At 42.1% G+C, this 14,542-nt stretch overlaps 1 protein-coding gene across 2 annotated transcripts in view; it reads left to right on the forward strand.

The window, feature by feature from the left end:
* RASSF2 (Ras association domain family member 2) overlaps positions 1–14,542 on the forward strand; it is a 37,554-nt gene continuing 23,012 nt past the window's right edge. The window contains exons 1-3 of one of the 2 annotated variants that reach the window (XM_069943171.1): positions 1–162; positions 10,065–10,155; positions 13,342–13,417. In XM_069943171.1, coding sequence (XP_069799272.1) covers positions 10,097–10,155; positions 13,342–13,417 — 135 coding nt within the window. In that variant the 5' untranslated portion in view covers positions 1–162; positions 10,065–10,096. Of the gene's footprint in view, positions 163–6,835; positions 6,970–10,064; positions 10,156–13,341; positions 13,418–14,542 lie in introns of those variants that run through there. The other variant, XM_069943180.1, reaches the window with a different exon arrangement.

The following is a 14,542-nucleotide window of genomic DNA, read 5'->3' on the forward strand; positions in this document are numbered from 1 at the left end:
CCACCACCAGCTGTTATTGGGCAGCAGGAAGGAATATTGAGCCATCTATCACAGTGTATAGAGTATACAGCCTGCTCCCCATACACTGACTTCCCTATATTGATGGGGAGAGGGGCAGAGACTGCACCCTGGGAGGACGTATACACCGGAGGACACTATACGGTGAGAACGCTGCATTTCTCCCCATGTCTCTACCACCCTGGTTTTGTCTGCTGATAACCCTATCTGCATCTATTTTCCTAACCCATCCTTGTCGTATCATCTCCTCGTGTGCTTCAGCCATACCGTAGACACCTACAGATGTAGCAGAGTTCAGTTTGTCATTTCACTATGCGACGCGTCATCGTGATAAGCAGCTGAGATAATGCAGCAGGTCTCATAAAAAAAAACATGCACCGTGAAATTACGATGAGTTGCGCCAAAATACATACTACCCTGCAATATACAGCCAGGCCTTGCAGAGAAATAAGTTGCGTGCTGTAATCTCTTTGCTTCTGTCTTGGTAGAAAGGGTTAATCCTGATTCCTTGGCGCGCAGGCTGTGTATGTGAGTAAAATGCATTCTGCTGGCAGGACGGCAACTTTCCTACATTCCCTGACACTGCTCGTTCTGCGTTAACCCCTGTATTGATGATTCTTAGGTTTATGGGTCTTCAGATCTGCGTTCGTACATTGGTGATGCACAGATGTAGCAGAGGCGAGTTAGCTATCTGACATATATGGCAGTGATAGGATGATGTGTTGAGTTACATTAAGGCTAGGCTCACACTATGTAGAAACAATGGCCGTATTTAATAACAATGCACAAATAATGGCGGTTGGTGTGAAATATGGCGGTTGTTTTTACGTGTGTGTGAACCTAACCTAATACTGTGAAACCAACACAGTATGTGTAAAAATGCGAAATAGAATATTATCGTAATCTTGTCTGTAATGGGTGATATAGGGCAGGATATAGCACACAGGTGGATGTGGTCAGCCGTATTCATATGTGGGGGGTTGATACAGGAAATGTAACAAACTTACATAACTGCTTAAGATTCATAATAACCTGGGCCTCCACCAAGAAAACTAAGCCAAAAAATAAGAAGCGATTTAGGAACTATCACAGACAACACTGCCATTTCTTCCTACTAATGTGGATGAATTGAAGCTCTATATATACTATAGGTATGTCACCGGCAAAGGGGTTGTCTTACAATGAAGAAGTATCAGCTATCCATAGGATAGGAGATTAGTGTCTGATTACTAGGGTCAGTACAATAGGGGGCTTGAGTCTGTTAAGGTTCTGCAGCGTTTTCCAAATCCGAACATTTGCCGCTTGATTCCCTGCGGCTGAAAAAGTTGGATGCCGCCTTAGGAAGTCCTAGAAAACAAGGACACAGTTATAGGCTATCAGGAATCAAATGCCAAGTGTTCAGGTTCAGAGAATGTTGAATGTTAAATTGAAGTCCAGTATTCACCCAAAGTCTATGGTATTACCAGCTTCTCTCAGACCCATTTATATAAATAGGGGGCAGTGCACTCTACGTATAGGCCTCATTACTGTGGTCATGCTGTTAGGAGGAACATGAGGGTTCAGAGCCTCCTATTAGGCTGGTTTCACACACTGCAGTTTTTGTGCCAAAGCCAAAAGTGGATTCCAGTGGGATGGAAATTATAAAGGGAGGACTTCACTTTCCTGTTGGATCCACCTCTGGTTTTTGGCACAAACACTGCAGTGGGAGTTTTCCAGCTTTGTATAAATCAGAGAGACATGAACGCACAAGATTTGCTGCTATACAACTCATATCCAGAATACAGCTATGTGTATGAGCCCTAACACTACAGCACCTTTCACACTGTGGTAGGCCGACTTGCCAAACTGTTCAAATTTGGCATTATTCTCCGAACCTAAATACTCAGCATTTGACTCCCAGCAGCTGGAGAAATTGCATGCCGCTAAAAATGAGCGAACCTTGAGCATGCTCGAGTCCATCCGAACCAGAACGGGGGCTGCTGAAGTTGGATTAGCGGGGGCTGCTGAACTTGGATAAAGCTCTAAGGTTGTCTGGAAAACATGGATACAGCCAATGACTATATCCATGATTTCCACCTAGCCTTAGGGCTTTATCCAACTTCAGCAGCCACCGCTAATCAAATGCCGAAAGTTCGGGTTCGGATCGACTCGAGCATGCTCCAGGTTCGCTCATCTCTAGCTGTATCAATGTTTTCCAGGAATCCCTAGAGTGGCATCCAATTTATCCAACTTTTGGGAGTCAAACGCCGAACCTGAACTGTTTGGTAACATGTCATATAGAGATGAGCGAACCGGGTTCAAGTTCGAGTCGATCCGAATCCGAACGTTCGGTATTTGATTAGCTGGGGCTGCTGAACTTGGATAAAGCTCTAAGGTTGTCTGGAAAACATGGATACAGCCAATGACTATATCCATGTTTTCCACATAGCCTTAGGGCTTTATCCAACTTCAGCAGCCACCGCTAATCAAATGCCGAACGATCGGGTTCAGATGGACTCGAGCATGCTCCAGGTACGCTCATCTCTAATGTCATAGAAAGTACCCAATATCCAATGTAAACTTGTGATTGATGTCACATCCATCATAAATAGGGTCCCATAACCAAAAAATATATAATGTGCAGTATATTGTTTTTGTTTTTTTTTGTTACAAGATCCAGTTCAATGGAATGCCACAGAGATCCATTCTATTCCACCCCACAGACTTTGCTGCACACCTCAGACAGAGACCAAAATGACATACAGAACTACTGATTAATGCGGTGTAAAACCAGCTTTGGGCTATGTTTGCACACCAGTTTTTTTTTTAGCCTCATTTTGAGCTGTATAAACCAAAAGCAAAAATGGCTGAAAAAACTGTGTAAACATACAAAGAAAATTATCTGAAAATAAGGTGAAAAATACAGATAAAAAAAAAATTGAGTGGGAATCAAAAACAACTGCTGAAAATAAGGTGCATTGTGTGAACATAGTTTTTGGGCTGTATTACACGGCCCAATCACTAATGTAAACAAGCGCCAATCTGCTGTCTAAGGCTATGTTCACACAATGTATATTTTCGTAAAATCACAGCCGTTGTACAACGGCTGTGATTATTACAAAAATGTACACTACTTCTCTGTCTATGGGATCCTGGACGGAGCGTATACACATGCTATACGCTCCGGCCTGGATCCCTACCGCCGCTGTTCTTATGCCAGGGTTGCACGGATGCGCCCGCATCAGAACTCTGCGGCCCTAAAGATCATCCGGCTGGTACTGCAGTATCGGCCGGGATGATCTTTTCAGAGACCGGCCATTCCGTGAATTTTTTTACACATTCATCAGCCGTCGGCCACGTATCCCTATTACATGTAGCAAGGCACGGTCCAAAAGACAAGATCAGCCAATCGACCTGATTCGGCAGGTTAACGCTCTGTGTAGTATGGCCCTTAGAATAAATTCAAACATGACACAAGTTTGTTTGTTAATATTTTCCAGTTTGCCTGTTCTGTTTTCCCTACACCGCACCGTCACATAGGCTTTTGATTAAGTGGTACATTATGGATGACGGTTTACAACACTTCAATAGTGGTATTACCTGCACCACCTTTATGCACCCCTGGCACTATTCACAGAGGTGTATAAAATACTTGGGATTTAAAATGCAAATCATGTGCTCCTTTTATCTGTTTTGTGTCCGGAAAATGTCTATTAAAGTATAGAGAGAGGGATTAAAATACTGAAACGTCCATATGTGCTCTGTATTACCTCAGCATGTCATCTGTATTGCATTTACTTTTCGAACAGTAGTTTAATTTCCTGCCTAAGGCCGTAATACCGCCATAGGTCCCGATCTGCCCACCGGTCTGATGGCATAGTATGACAGCTGTCACTTCCGGTCACCAGAAATACTGTCAGGCTGGGAACTTGTGTCCATAACATAACACAAAAATATGCATGTAAATACACACTGAGGCTATGTTCGCACTACGTAAAAAACACAGCGGTATGTCATAACAATGGCCGTATTTGCGCAAACAATGGCCGTTATTTTGCGAATACCGGCCATTGTTTGCACAAATACGGCCATTGTTATGACATACGGCCGTGTTTTTTACGTAGTGTGAACCCAGCCTGATGATGTATCATCCATAATATTCCCTTATATTGAGGGCCATATTATGGATGATTACTAGAGATAGGGGCAACTGCAGCATGCTCAAGTCCAATCGTTCTGCATTTAAATACTGGTGGCTGAAGAAGTTGAATGCAGCCCTAGGGAGTCCTGGAAAAAATGGATCCAGGCCATAAATTGAACAGAGGCTGCATGAAATAGACTGTGCAGACAATGTAAAGTACGACTCTGGTTGTTGTACTTTACATTATCTGTTCTGGCTAATTGTGTGGGCACACCTGAACCATATTTCAATTAAGAAGAAGTGATGGTAACCCAGCCGACACTGCAGTACCGACCCGCTTTGAACAACACAGACAGCGGCCGTTCTTTGACACAGCCATGTCATAGAACGGCTGCTGTTTTACATCATGTGAACATGGCCTAAAAGCATAATGGATCCCTATAATGCTCTTAGCTCAGGTGATCAGCCCATAAAACATTGTAGCCACTGGCCTCCATATGGTGGTGGGGTTTTGTCCGTATGAAGTGATCTCAATGTGGGATCGGACCTTTAGGCACAAGCTTAGTTTCTCACTATATTTAATACTCAATGAGAAACAAAACCTAGTATCTCAGAGGTAATACTGCGTTTGTTTCCAGAAACAGCTCCCCTTTGGTCATTTGGCTGTGTCTGGTATTGCAACTTTCAATTGCAATACCAGGCACAGCCCATGGATTGGGGAAAGCAGTAGACTCTTTTTCTAATCTTATACCACCTTCATCACTATCCCTGATCGAATGAGACACATAGAGAATGGAGATCTGAAGCTGCTGCACTGAATGGAGCTTTGTCGGCTGTGAACACTTCCTCTTTTTCTCTGCGATGTGATGTGGCTTCCTGTCAACATTTCACCGCAGTCATTGTCACTTCTTGCTGTAACTACCGTGATTTCCTCCTTTATATGTATGTACAGAAGAGCTTTTCTTACAATGATCCTGGCTAATTCTTATTGATGACCTATATGTATCAATGACCTACGTAATCGATTGTCTTTATCATTGTATCTATTGTAGACAGGTCCTCAGTGCTGCACTATAATGGCGCATATACACGCTGTTATTTGTGGTCCATGTTTCCTCCTTGTATTTCTGCCATCAGCGGGTTTGGATCCCGGCAGAAGGAAATTGAAAAACCCCAATGAAAGGTTTCACTAGTTCTCTCTGCTTCCGATACAATCTTGTTTATTTTAGCAGAAAATATGTGGATGACCACAGAAGAAAAAATAATCAGAAAAATGCAGCTTTATTATTATTATTTTTTTAAATATCCATTCCTTAAAGAGATTTTAGTTAAAAAGTTTTAACTAGGAGATTGCATTGGCTCCGTGCACTGGGGACCCCCATGATCTTGAGATTGGTGTCCCCAAAATCTAAGTGGTGGGCTGTGCATGTGCATGGCCGCTCCCCTGAAGATACCCAAAAGCTGCATTCATCTTCATTTCCATAAAGAATGGATGGAGAGGCAGCATACACGTGTGACCTGCAGCTCCATCCAGCAGGGATTTGGGGCTCCACATTGAGGTTCTTAAGGGCCCCAGTGGTGAGACCCCCTCACAAACTTTTAGTTATACTGTGGATAGGACATAACATAATTCAACCGCCCCCTTCCCCCAGCTGGTTCTTTGTCTCCCACCAATTAAAATTTTTGACATTTTGAAAGTTTTTTTTTTTTTTTAAACAGACAGGAACATTTTAACCTCAGATACAGGAGAAAATAATGATCCTAACATATGCTGCAGAGCTGAACTCACTCTGCTAAGACCCTGTGGCATCTGCAGCTACCAGGCGATTATGCCATTGCCGGGCCTGGAGCAGTAAGTGTCATTGAGCACCATGTATCCAGCAGTCAAGAACCATCTCTGCCATCTCTATGGGGAGACCAGCTGTCTCTAGCAGCCCTCTCTCAGTCGGATACACTAAGTCCATACAGCCGCACACTCTTTAAAGACATTTAGAAATATGGAGGTAAATGTTGTCTGGTCTTATTTTAAACGGATCCTATCAATAGGAAACTGCTGATGTTATGTTAGAGAGCGAGAAAAGCTGAGGAGATTGATATATATTTTTTGTTTGAAAAAGTTCCAGGTTAACTTTGTCATTTATTCATGTGAATCTCTGCTCATTCAGGGCTAAATAGTCAAGTGGGCGGTCCTACTCAGTGATTGACAGTTCTTATACAAAAAAAAGGCTGTCAGTAACTGATTAGGGCCGCCCACTGGACACCTAAGCCCAGAATGAGCAGAGGTTTAAATCAAGAAAATGAAGATATCCTGTCTTTTTTTTCTATAAAACTATTTATCGATCTGCTCAGCTCCTCCTTTACTTGACGCTGGTAGCCAAACATGTCACACTGCAATTGGTTGTTACTAATTCTTTTCAGGTAAAAGTTCTGTCCATGTTCTAATGACAATAGACATAGTCATAATCTAACTAGGAGATCCCATTATGACAGCTGTCACATATTCACCCTCTGTCACTTACTCCCCCCATCAGCATGTAAGAGAGGAAACTCTTTAGGAAGGAAGTGACTCTCCTATCACATGGCTCCCTGACAGGCCACATCTATAGTTTCATGTCTACAAACAGGAAGCCTCATACAATTTTCAAATAGGAACAGAAATTCTGATATTGTAACCAGGCGCTTCAGTCCGCACATCTGTGGAGAGTATTAGGCCGAGGACTTCCAGGCCATGGATCGGGGATTTGTTCTAGAATTCCTGGAAACCCAACAGTGTCTTGGATAACCTGTATTTGTGGCCTATTGCTAGCTTTAAAGGAATTGTCCAGCTTTATGTGAGTACAAGTTTTTAAACTTTTTATTTTGAAAATAGATTTCTGCTTGCATAGACTGACAGAGATGTCCTGAGGCCAAAACAGTCTAGGCAATGCTCTGTGAGCTCAACAGTTTAGGCTCCCGCCGATACACTATTGCAAACCTTTTGGACATAAAGAAGACACTTATTTTCTTACAATGTATCAAACCCTAAACTTTTTACAGTAGTCTACATACACCCCTATCCTAACTCTATGGGAGGCATAGAAATAGGCAAGTGTTTTCGCTTATTTTTGTATACCCCATAGACTTCGATGAGAATAGAGCATGTGCGCAACCATTACTATATCTTTAAAACAAGATTGCGGTTGGCACCACTAGAGCTCTGTAAGCAGGTAGGACAAAGATAGTTGAATAGATCCAACAGGGTGCTCCGTAAATGTGGAGGACATATGCAATAGCAATGCAAGAAAAAGATACGGGCACTCACCGATGTAGCTGGAGACTTTATTCAGGCACTATTCACAGCAGGGAAGGGAGGACAGGTGGAGGTGCGTCCACCTGCAAGTCCACCTGTCCTCCCTTCCCTGCTGTCAATAGTGCCTGAATAAAGTCTCCAGCTACATCGGTGAGTGCCCGTATCTTTTTCTTGCATTGATATTACTATATTTTTCCCTTACCTGTGTTCATTGATTGTTCCGGACCAAAAAGTCCAAGCTCTATCGATCTAACATTTACCTGCTAGACAGATGACTAATGGTAATAGCTGGAATTCCCCTTTAAGTGTATAATAGACCCTATACAGTATGATTGTTATATAGTGCATATTGTTTTATTATATAATAACCTCAATGGTTTTTACAATTAGTTTGCACTTTAGTTACTAAAACTTTAATCCACAAATCCTAATAAAAAGTCATCATTTATAAAGGCTCACCCCCTTATGTGTCAGTGATGGTCGCTCACAGGTTTGCTCTGCAGCATTGCAGCATTTGAGGTTACGGCTTCCACCTCTGCTCAGTTTCTGTTTTTTTTTTCTTTGTTGATCCTCCCGTCTATTGATTCGGTGACTTGTGGTGATATCAGTCCACACATGGCGCTCACATTGTAAACAGGGACATGGACTGATGGGAAGAATGCATTAGGGCACAGACAGTATTTTTGAGCAAAACTGGACATACAGTATATGGGCCATAATATAAAAATTGTCTGTCTAGTTCACATAGTTGTGGCAATCTGGCATACTGTGGTTGCACTGTATCAAAAAACATTGTATGTGGCTGATCCAAAGCCATTTTAACCTACAGGAGAACTGGATATAACGCTTGATGAAACCCGCAGGGCTGTATTTGCTATTAGTATGTGAATGTATGTGCATGACAATATACTATGTAACCCTTAGGCCATGTTCACACTGAGCAAAACTAGCGGAATTCCGCGTCGGTATTGTCCGACACGGAAAGCCGCCTTCTCATAATGTGAGTCTATGGGAGGTGCGCGCTGCTGTTCTCACAGCGTCTCTCCGTGCTGAAGAATGAACATGTTCATTCTTCAGCGGGGACAGAGCAGCAGCGAGCGCCTCCCATAGACTCCCATTATGAGAGGGAGGCTAACGTCATTCCGTGGCGGAATTCTGCTAGTGTGAACCTGGCCTTAGGGTCCTATTAGATAAAGCAATTTTTAACGATTAACGAGTAACCATAAACAATTGCAAACAAGATTGTTTATTGTTATGGTGCGTTTACACAGACAGATTTATCTGACAGATCTTTGAAGCCAAAACCAGGAACAGATTATAAACAGGGATAAGGTAATAAAGGAAAGACTGAGATTTCTCCTCTTTTCAAATCCATTCCTGGCTTTGGCTTCCAAAATCTGTCAGATAAATCTGCCTGTGTAAATGCACCATTAACCTGAAATCGTTCATGATATTACACAGAATGATAGTTAGTTATGATCATAACTACGATCGTTTACTCCATCTGATCCCAGCAAAAGAAGGAACAATGTGCAATTATGGTCCGTTTACACAAAACGATAATACGCCCAATCAATCGTTAACGATTCTGAAGCAACGATTTGGTTTTTATAACAATCAGTGTTTAGACAAATAAATCTTTAGAAAAATCTGTAGAAGAATTGTTATTGCGATTGTTTTAAGATTGCTTAAGCCCATCTTACACATAGGATGAAACGGTGAAAGACTGTTTACACGAAACGATCTGCGAACGACCAACAACGATTTGAGAACATGTTGAAAGATCACAATGAACAATTTCTCGCTCGTCACTTGATCGTTCGCTGTGTTTATACAAGCCAATTATCGCTCAAATGCAACCGTTATCGGAAAAATACAAACGATAATCGTTGCGTGTAAATGCACCATTAGGCTATGTTCACAAAAGGTTTTTCAGCTCCGTTTAAAATGATGGCCATTATTTTGAGGCTAAAATAACGGACGTTATTTAGCAGCCTGACCTCCCCTTTTTTGGGGTTATTAATTGGCCTTTGGGTGCTGCTTAATTGAAAAGTCCATTGAATTTAATAGTAAAGACGGAGAAAGAACGGTGGAAAAAGGAAAACTGTGTGTGTACTACTAATAAAAAAGTCTGCTGTTTGCAAAAGACGTCCAAAAATAATGAGCATGTTGATTATTTTGACGTCCGTGGCAAAAACGTCCGTTATTCAATACACTGAGTTCATTGAACGTCCGTCTTCCCACTGACTTGAATGCATTGCCATTGCAGTCAGTTAAATCGCGGCAAAAACGGCTGTTATCTTAAATATGAAAATCGGCCACTTTTTCTCTATTTTTGACGTTGTGTGAACATAGCCATACTCTGAACGATTAGCGAACGATTAATGATGATTTTAGGGTCAGATCTAAATCAACGATCAACGACATACTAGCGATTTTTCGATCGTTTCCTGCAATTACCTAGCACGATCTTTGGTTAAATTTGAACGATATAACGATTTTTCACACGATAATCGTCCCGTGTAATAGGGCCCTTACTCTAGTGGAAATAATGGGATAACATTCTGATATTCATCTTATAATGGTATTCCTGGCCTGAATAATATTACTCACATTGCTGATGATATTCTATTTCAGGCTCTCCCTCCCATAGACTGAGGGATGAACACATGGAGCAGTTCCTGGACACCTCACTAGTCCCCTGCGGGAAGGACAAGTTTATTTCCAAGTGAGTTCTTCCTATTGATGCCTTCCGGCCTCATCATCTGTCTTTATTATCTGTCCTTTGGCTCATCCTATATCCTTTCACTATTACATCTCCATTTTATCTTCTGGCCTTTGACATTCTGGAGGTCATGGATAAGTGTAAATAAACAGTGGTTTCCTATACCAGACTTCCTTTATAGGGGACCCGTCGGCTCTCCTGAAATGTCTGTTGTAGTAAATAGTTGTATTCTCCATGTAATAACAATTGTAGAGAACTGTTTCTAGCAGTTGTGTCGTTCATCTGCTCCTCCTGGGTGTGACCAGTTGGGGGCGTGTCCCTACACAGCCTGATTCTGTTAGCACTGATTGGACAATGTCAGAATGTGTAGGGACACGCCCCCAGCTGGTAACAGATTATAATCAATTTATTCAGACATATACAGAAGGAATAAAAGATGCAGAGTCCAAAGAGATGGTGTTTCTGAATTGTTATTTCATGAAGAACATAAATAAAATAGGCCCAGCGATCAGCTGATAAATATATAAATATTCTCTACAGCCCTGACTGCCCAATAAAGAGCGGTGTAGTAGGCTTGGTAAATGGGTGCCGACCTTCAGTAGGAGATAAGTACTCATATTGTGCAGCCCTGACTCTTAGCTGAGGGTTTATTTCCAGTGTACTGGTAGGATGGGCTGTCCGCCTGACCTTTTCTTCCTCTGCCCCCTTCAGATCCTCTTGATTCGCACTTTACACCACAAAAGGGACGAAACATTGCAAAGAATTAAAGGAATGTCAAATACAAATAACTTGTGCCAATATGTTTCTGCTTTGCCTCGGGAACTACAGAATTATTAAAACAAACGTGAGGCAGAGGCTATGAATCTGGAAGTCATGAGTCTAGATGTATTCTAGGTGTAAGTCGTTCATGTTCTCCGTATATAACCTAGAATATGTGTTGGGGATTACATTTCATATATAGTCAGGGTGTTCCTCTGCTGCCTATAGTGTAAGGACATGAAGGCAAAGGGGCCTCATTCATAAAGCCACCACTCTTCCAGAACTTCTACATCTGTCTGTGCTTTCTTGTTTTCATATCTGGATGTCATACTTCATGCCTATAGTCAGAGGTTTAACTCATCCCCAATGCAAAATCTGTTACAGGCTCCATACTATCTTTGTACTACTTAAAAGGGTACTCCCTTTTTCATCAGCTGCTGTATGTCCTGCAGGAAGTGGTGTATTCTTTCCAGTCTGACACAGTGCTCTCTGCTGCCACCTCTGTCCATGTCAGGAACTGTCCAGAGCAGGAAAGGTTTTCTATGGGGATTTGTTACTGCTCTGGACAGTTCCTGTCATGGACAGAGATGGCAGCAGAGAGCACTATGTCAGACTGGAAAGTATACATCATTTCCTGCAGGACATACAGCAGTTGATAAGTTCTGGATTTTTTAAAAGGAAAAGTCTAGTGTCCAGGGAGGAAATTAATTTCAAGTAACAACTTACTTTTCCCCGTGCCCACAGTGAGCGTCGGGAGTGGCCACAGGATTCCTGCCAGGCTCTGGGATCTCTGGGGTGTCCACATCACGACCTGGCTGATGGACTGGCCGCTCAGCCAGACAATTCCAGTCACTGATTGGCTGAGCGGCCAGTCCATCAGCCGGGACACGCACTTTCTCCAAGTTGTGACTTCATAACAACTCGGGGGAAAATGACTTCCGGTGGCCACTCCAGCCACTCACCGCAGGCATGGGGAGAGGTAAGTGCATACTTGAACTCAATTTCCCCCCTCCCCCTGCAGGCTGGCGGCTTTTAGAAAACGCCACACTTTTCCTTTAAATAGAAGTAATTTACAAATCCTGCCCCAGTTGGTTAAAAAAAAAAATTCTCCTGAGTACCCCTTTAAGATACTGGTATCTTCTCAGGCAGCCTAGAAGTTCTGTTACCTCTGCATGCCTATAGCTGTGGCCTGCTTATTGTGCCTTTGGTAGGTCATGGTGATTAACATTTTGAGTGCACATAAAACAGTGTTTACAGGGTATAAGGATCATGTTACTCCTATTGGGTTTATGGAGCTGTGTAGTGGAAAGAACATAGACTGCTATATGGCTTGTGGATTATATACTGTATAAGGCTCTGTTTAAAGCCATGTCTTAGGCCAGGTTTACACCACCATTGTGCTGGGTTCATTATCTAGGTTTGAAAAAATGGTTTACCCAGTGGTGGGTTTGGACAAATTTAGTATAGGGTGTATAGGCACTTGTAGGAGAGATTTATCAAACATTGGGGGAGATTTATTAAACATGGTGTAAAGTGAAACTGGCTCAGTTGCCCCTAGCAACCAATCAGATTCTACCTTTCATTTTTCAAAGAGTCTGTGAGGAATGAAAGGTGGAATCTGATTGGTTGCTAGGGGCAACTGAGCCAGTCTCACTTTACACCATATTTGATAAATCTCCCCCATGGATTCTGTAGTAAAAAAATAAATAAATTGCACATGGCCCAATATATTAGTTCATCCAGGGGTCTGTTTAATTAACTCTGGGATGGGGAACCTTCGGCTTTCCGGCTGTTGCAAAACTACAGTTCCCATCATGCCTGGACAGCCAAAGCTTCGCTTTGGCTGTCCAGGCATGATGGGAATAGTAGTTTTGCAACAGCTGGAGGGCCGAAGGTTCCCCATCCCTAATTTAACTCAGCAGACCAAACTTTTTTCTTCTCTTTTTTACCTTCTGCTGTGTTATAAATGGCTTCGCTGCTGAAGGACATTCATTTCTTTATAGTCTCTAAATAGCCATGAAATCAGCATTATCTTATATACAGAGACAGTGTAACCAGCCGTCAGTCCGCTGTCAAGGCTGCTGGGATGATTCGCCTACACCGAGGCTGATGTGACCTAGATACTTTGCTACCTCACTGCACTATATACTTTGTATTACAGACTCCCAAGTGAAAAAGCTTATTGAACGGTTGGTTCCACTGGGCTTTCCGAGGAAACCATTGAATATTAATGCTCAGATAATCTATCTGCCCCCGTGCATGGTGAGGATAGGGGTGGGAACACACTGTTCTTTCTTCCCCTCCTTCGCTGAGGGTACACACATCCACATGACAGATTGTTCTATATATAGTTGCTCCAGTTTTCACTATAGGCGTTTGGGAATTTGCAGCATACGCGCAGACATTTAATATTTAATCTGTCTCCTCCAGGAACGAGTTACTGGCACATCTGAAGAATTACAATTTATATTATGAAGGACAGAACCTACAGCTCCGACATCGGGAGGTAAAGAATGACACGGATATCTTTAACTATGAATAATAACTAAAAGAAGGTGTTCTGATCCCCCATAAACCAATATAGCTGCACATTAAAGGGGTACTCCAGCAAAAATCTTTTTCTTTCAAATCAACAGGTGTCAGAAAGTTATATAGATTTGTAATCCACTTAAAAATCTCAAGTATTACCATACTTATCAGCTGCTGTATGTCTTGCAGGAAATGTTGTTTTCTGACACAGTGCTCTCTGCTGCCATCTCTGTCCGAGACAGGAGACATAGAAAACCTTTCCTGCTCTGGACAGTTCCTGTCTCGGACAGAGGTGGCAGCAGAGAGCACTGTGTCAGATTGAACATAAGATAACATTTCCTGTAGGACATACAGCAGCTGATAAGTACTGGAAGTCTTGAAATTTGTAAATAGAAGTAAATTACTAATCTATATAACTTTCTGACACCAGTTGGTTTGGAAAAATGTTTTCCACTGATAACCCCTTTAAAGTGTTTTCCTGCTCCAGCACATACACTGTGAACAGCCAGAAACTCATAGTGCCATTCATTGTATAGTGGTGGCTCCAGGTTACTGCAGCTCAGCTCCCCTTATACTCATCAGTATCTCAGCGCCATCACTACACAATAAATGGGGACATCTGCTTCTAGCTGTTCATTGTGAATGCGCTGGAATGTGGCTCTGCTGATTAGCTGGGGTGCCAGTAGTCAGCACCCCACCGATCAGATATGGTGGGTCTATCTGTGGAATATTCCTAGAAAAACCCTTTAAGTGATTAATAATGTTTGTTATAATAAACCCAAAATATAAAAAAAATGGCTGCCTTTTTCTTAAAAATAAATAAATAAATAAATAATGCCATATCTGTCCTCAGGTTTTGTGTGGTATAACAACTCTCCTTCTTTCACTTCAATGGAACTGGGCTGCAATACCACACAAAAAACTGAAGACAAAAGTGGCGCTATGTTTTTTTTTCTAATTCTTATTAAAGGGGTAGTTCACAAAAAAAACGTTTCTTTCTAAACAAGTGGTGCCAGAAAGTGCCAGAAATTTGTAATCTACTCCGTATTATAAAATTTACAAGTCTCCCAGTACTTATCAGATGCTGTATGTCCTGCAGGAA

This window comes from Dendropsophus ebraccatus, chromosome 1 (assembly GCF_027789765.1).
Source record: "Dendropsophus ebraccatus isolate aDenEbr1 chromosome 1, aDenEbr1.pat, whole genome shotgun sequence".
NCBI lineage: Eukaryota > Metazoa > Chordata > Amphibia > Anura > Hylidae > Dendropsophus > Dendropsophus ebraccatus.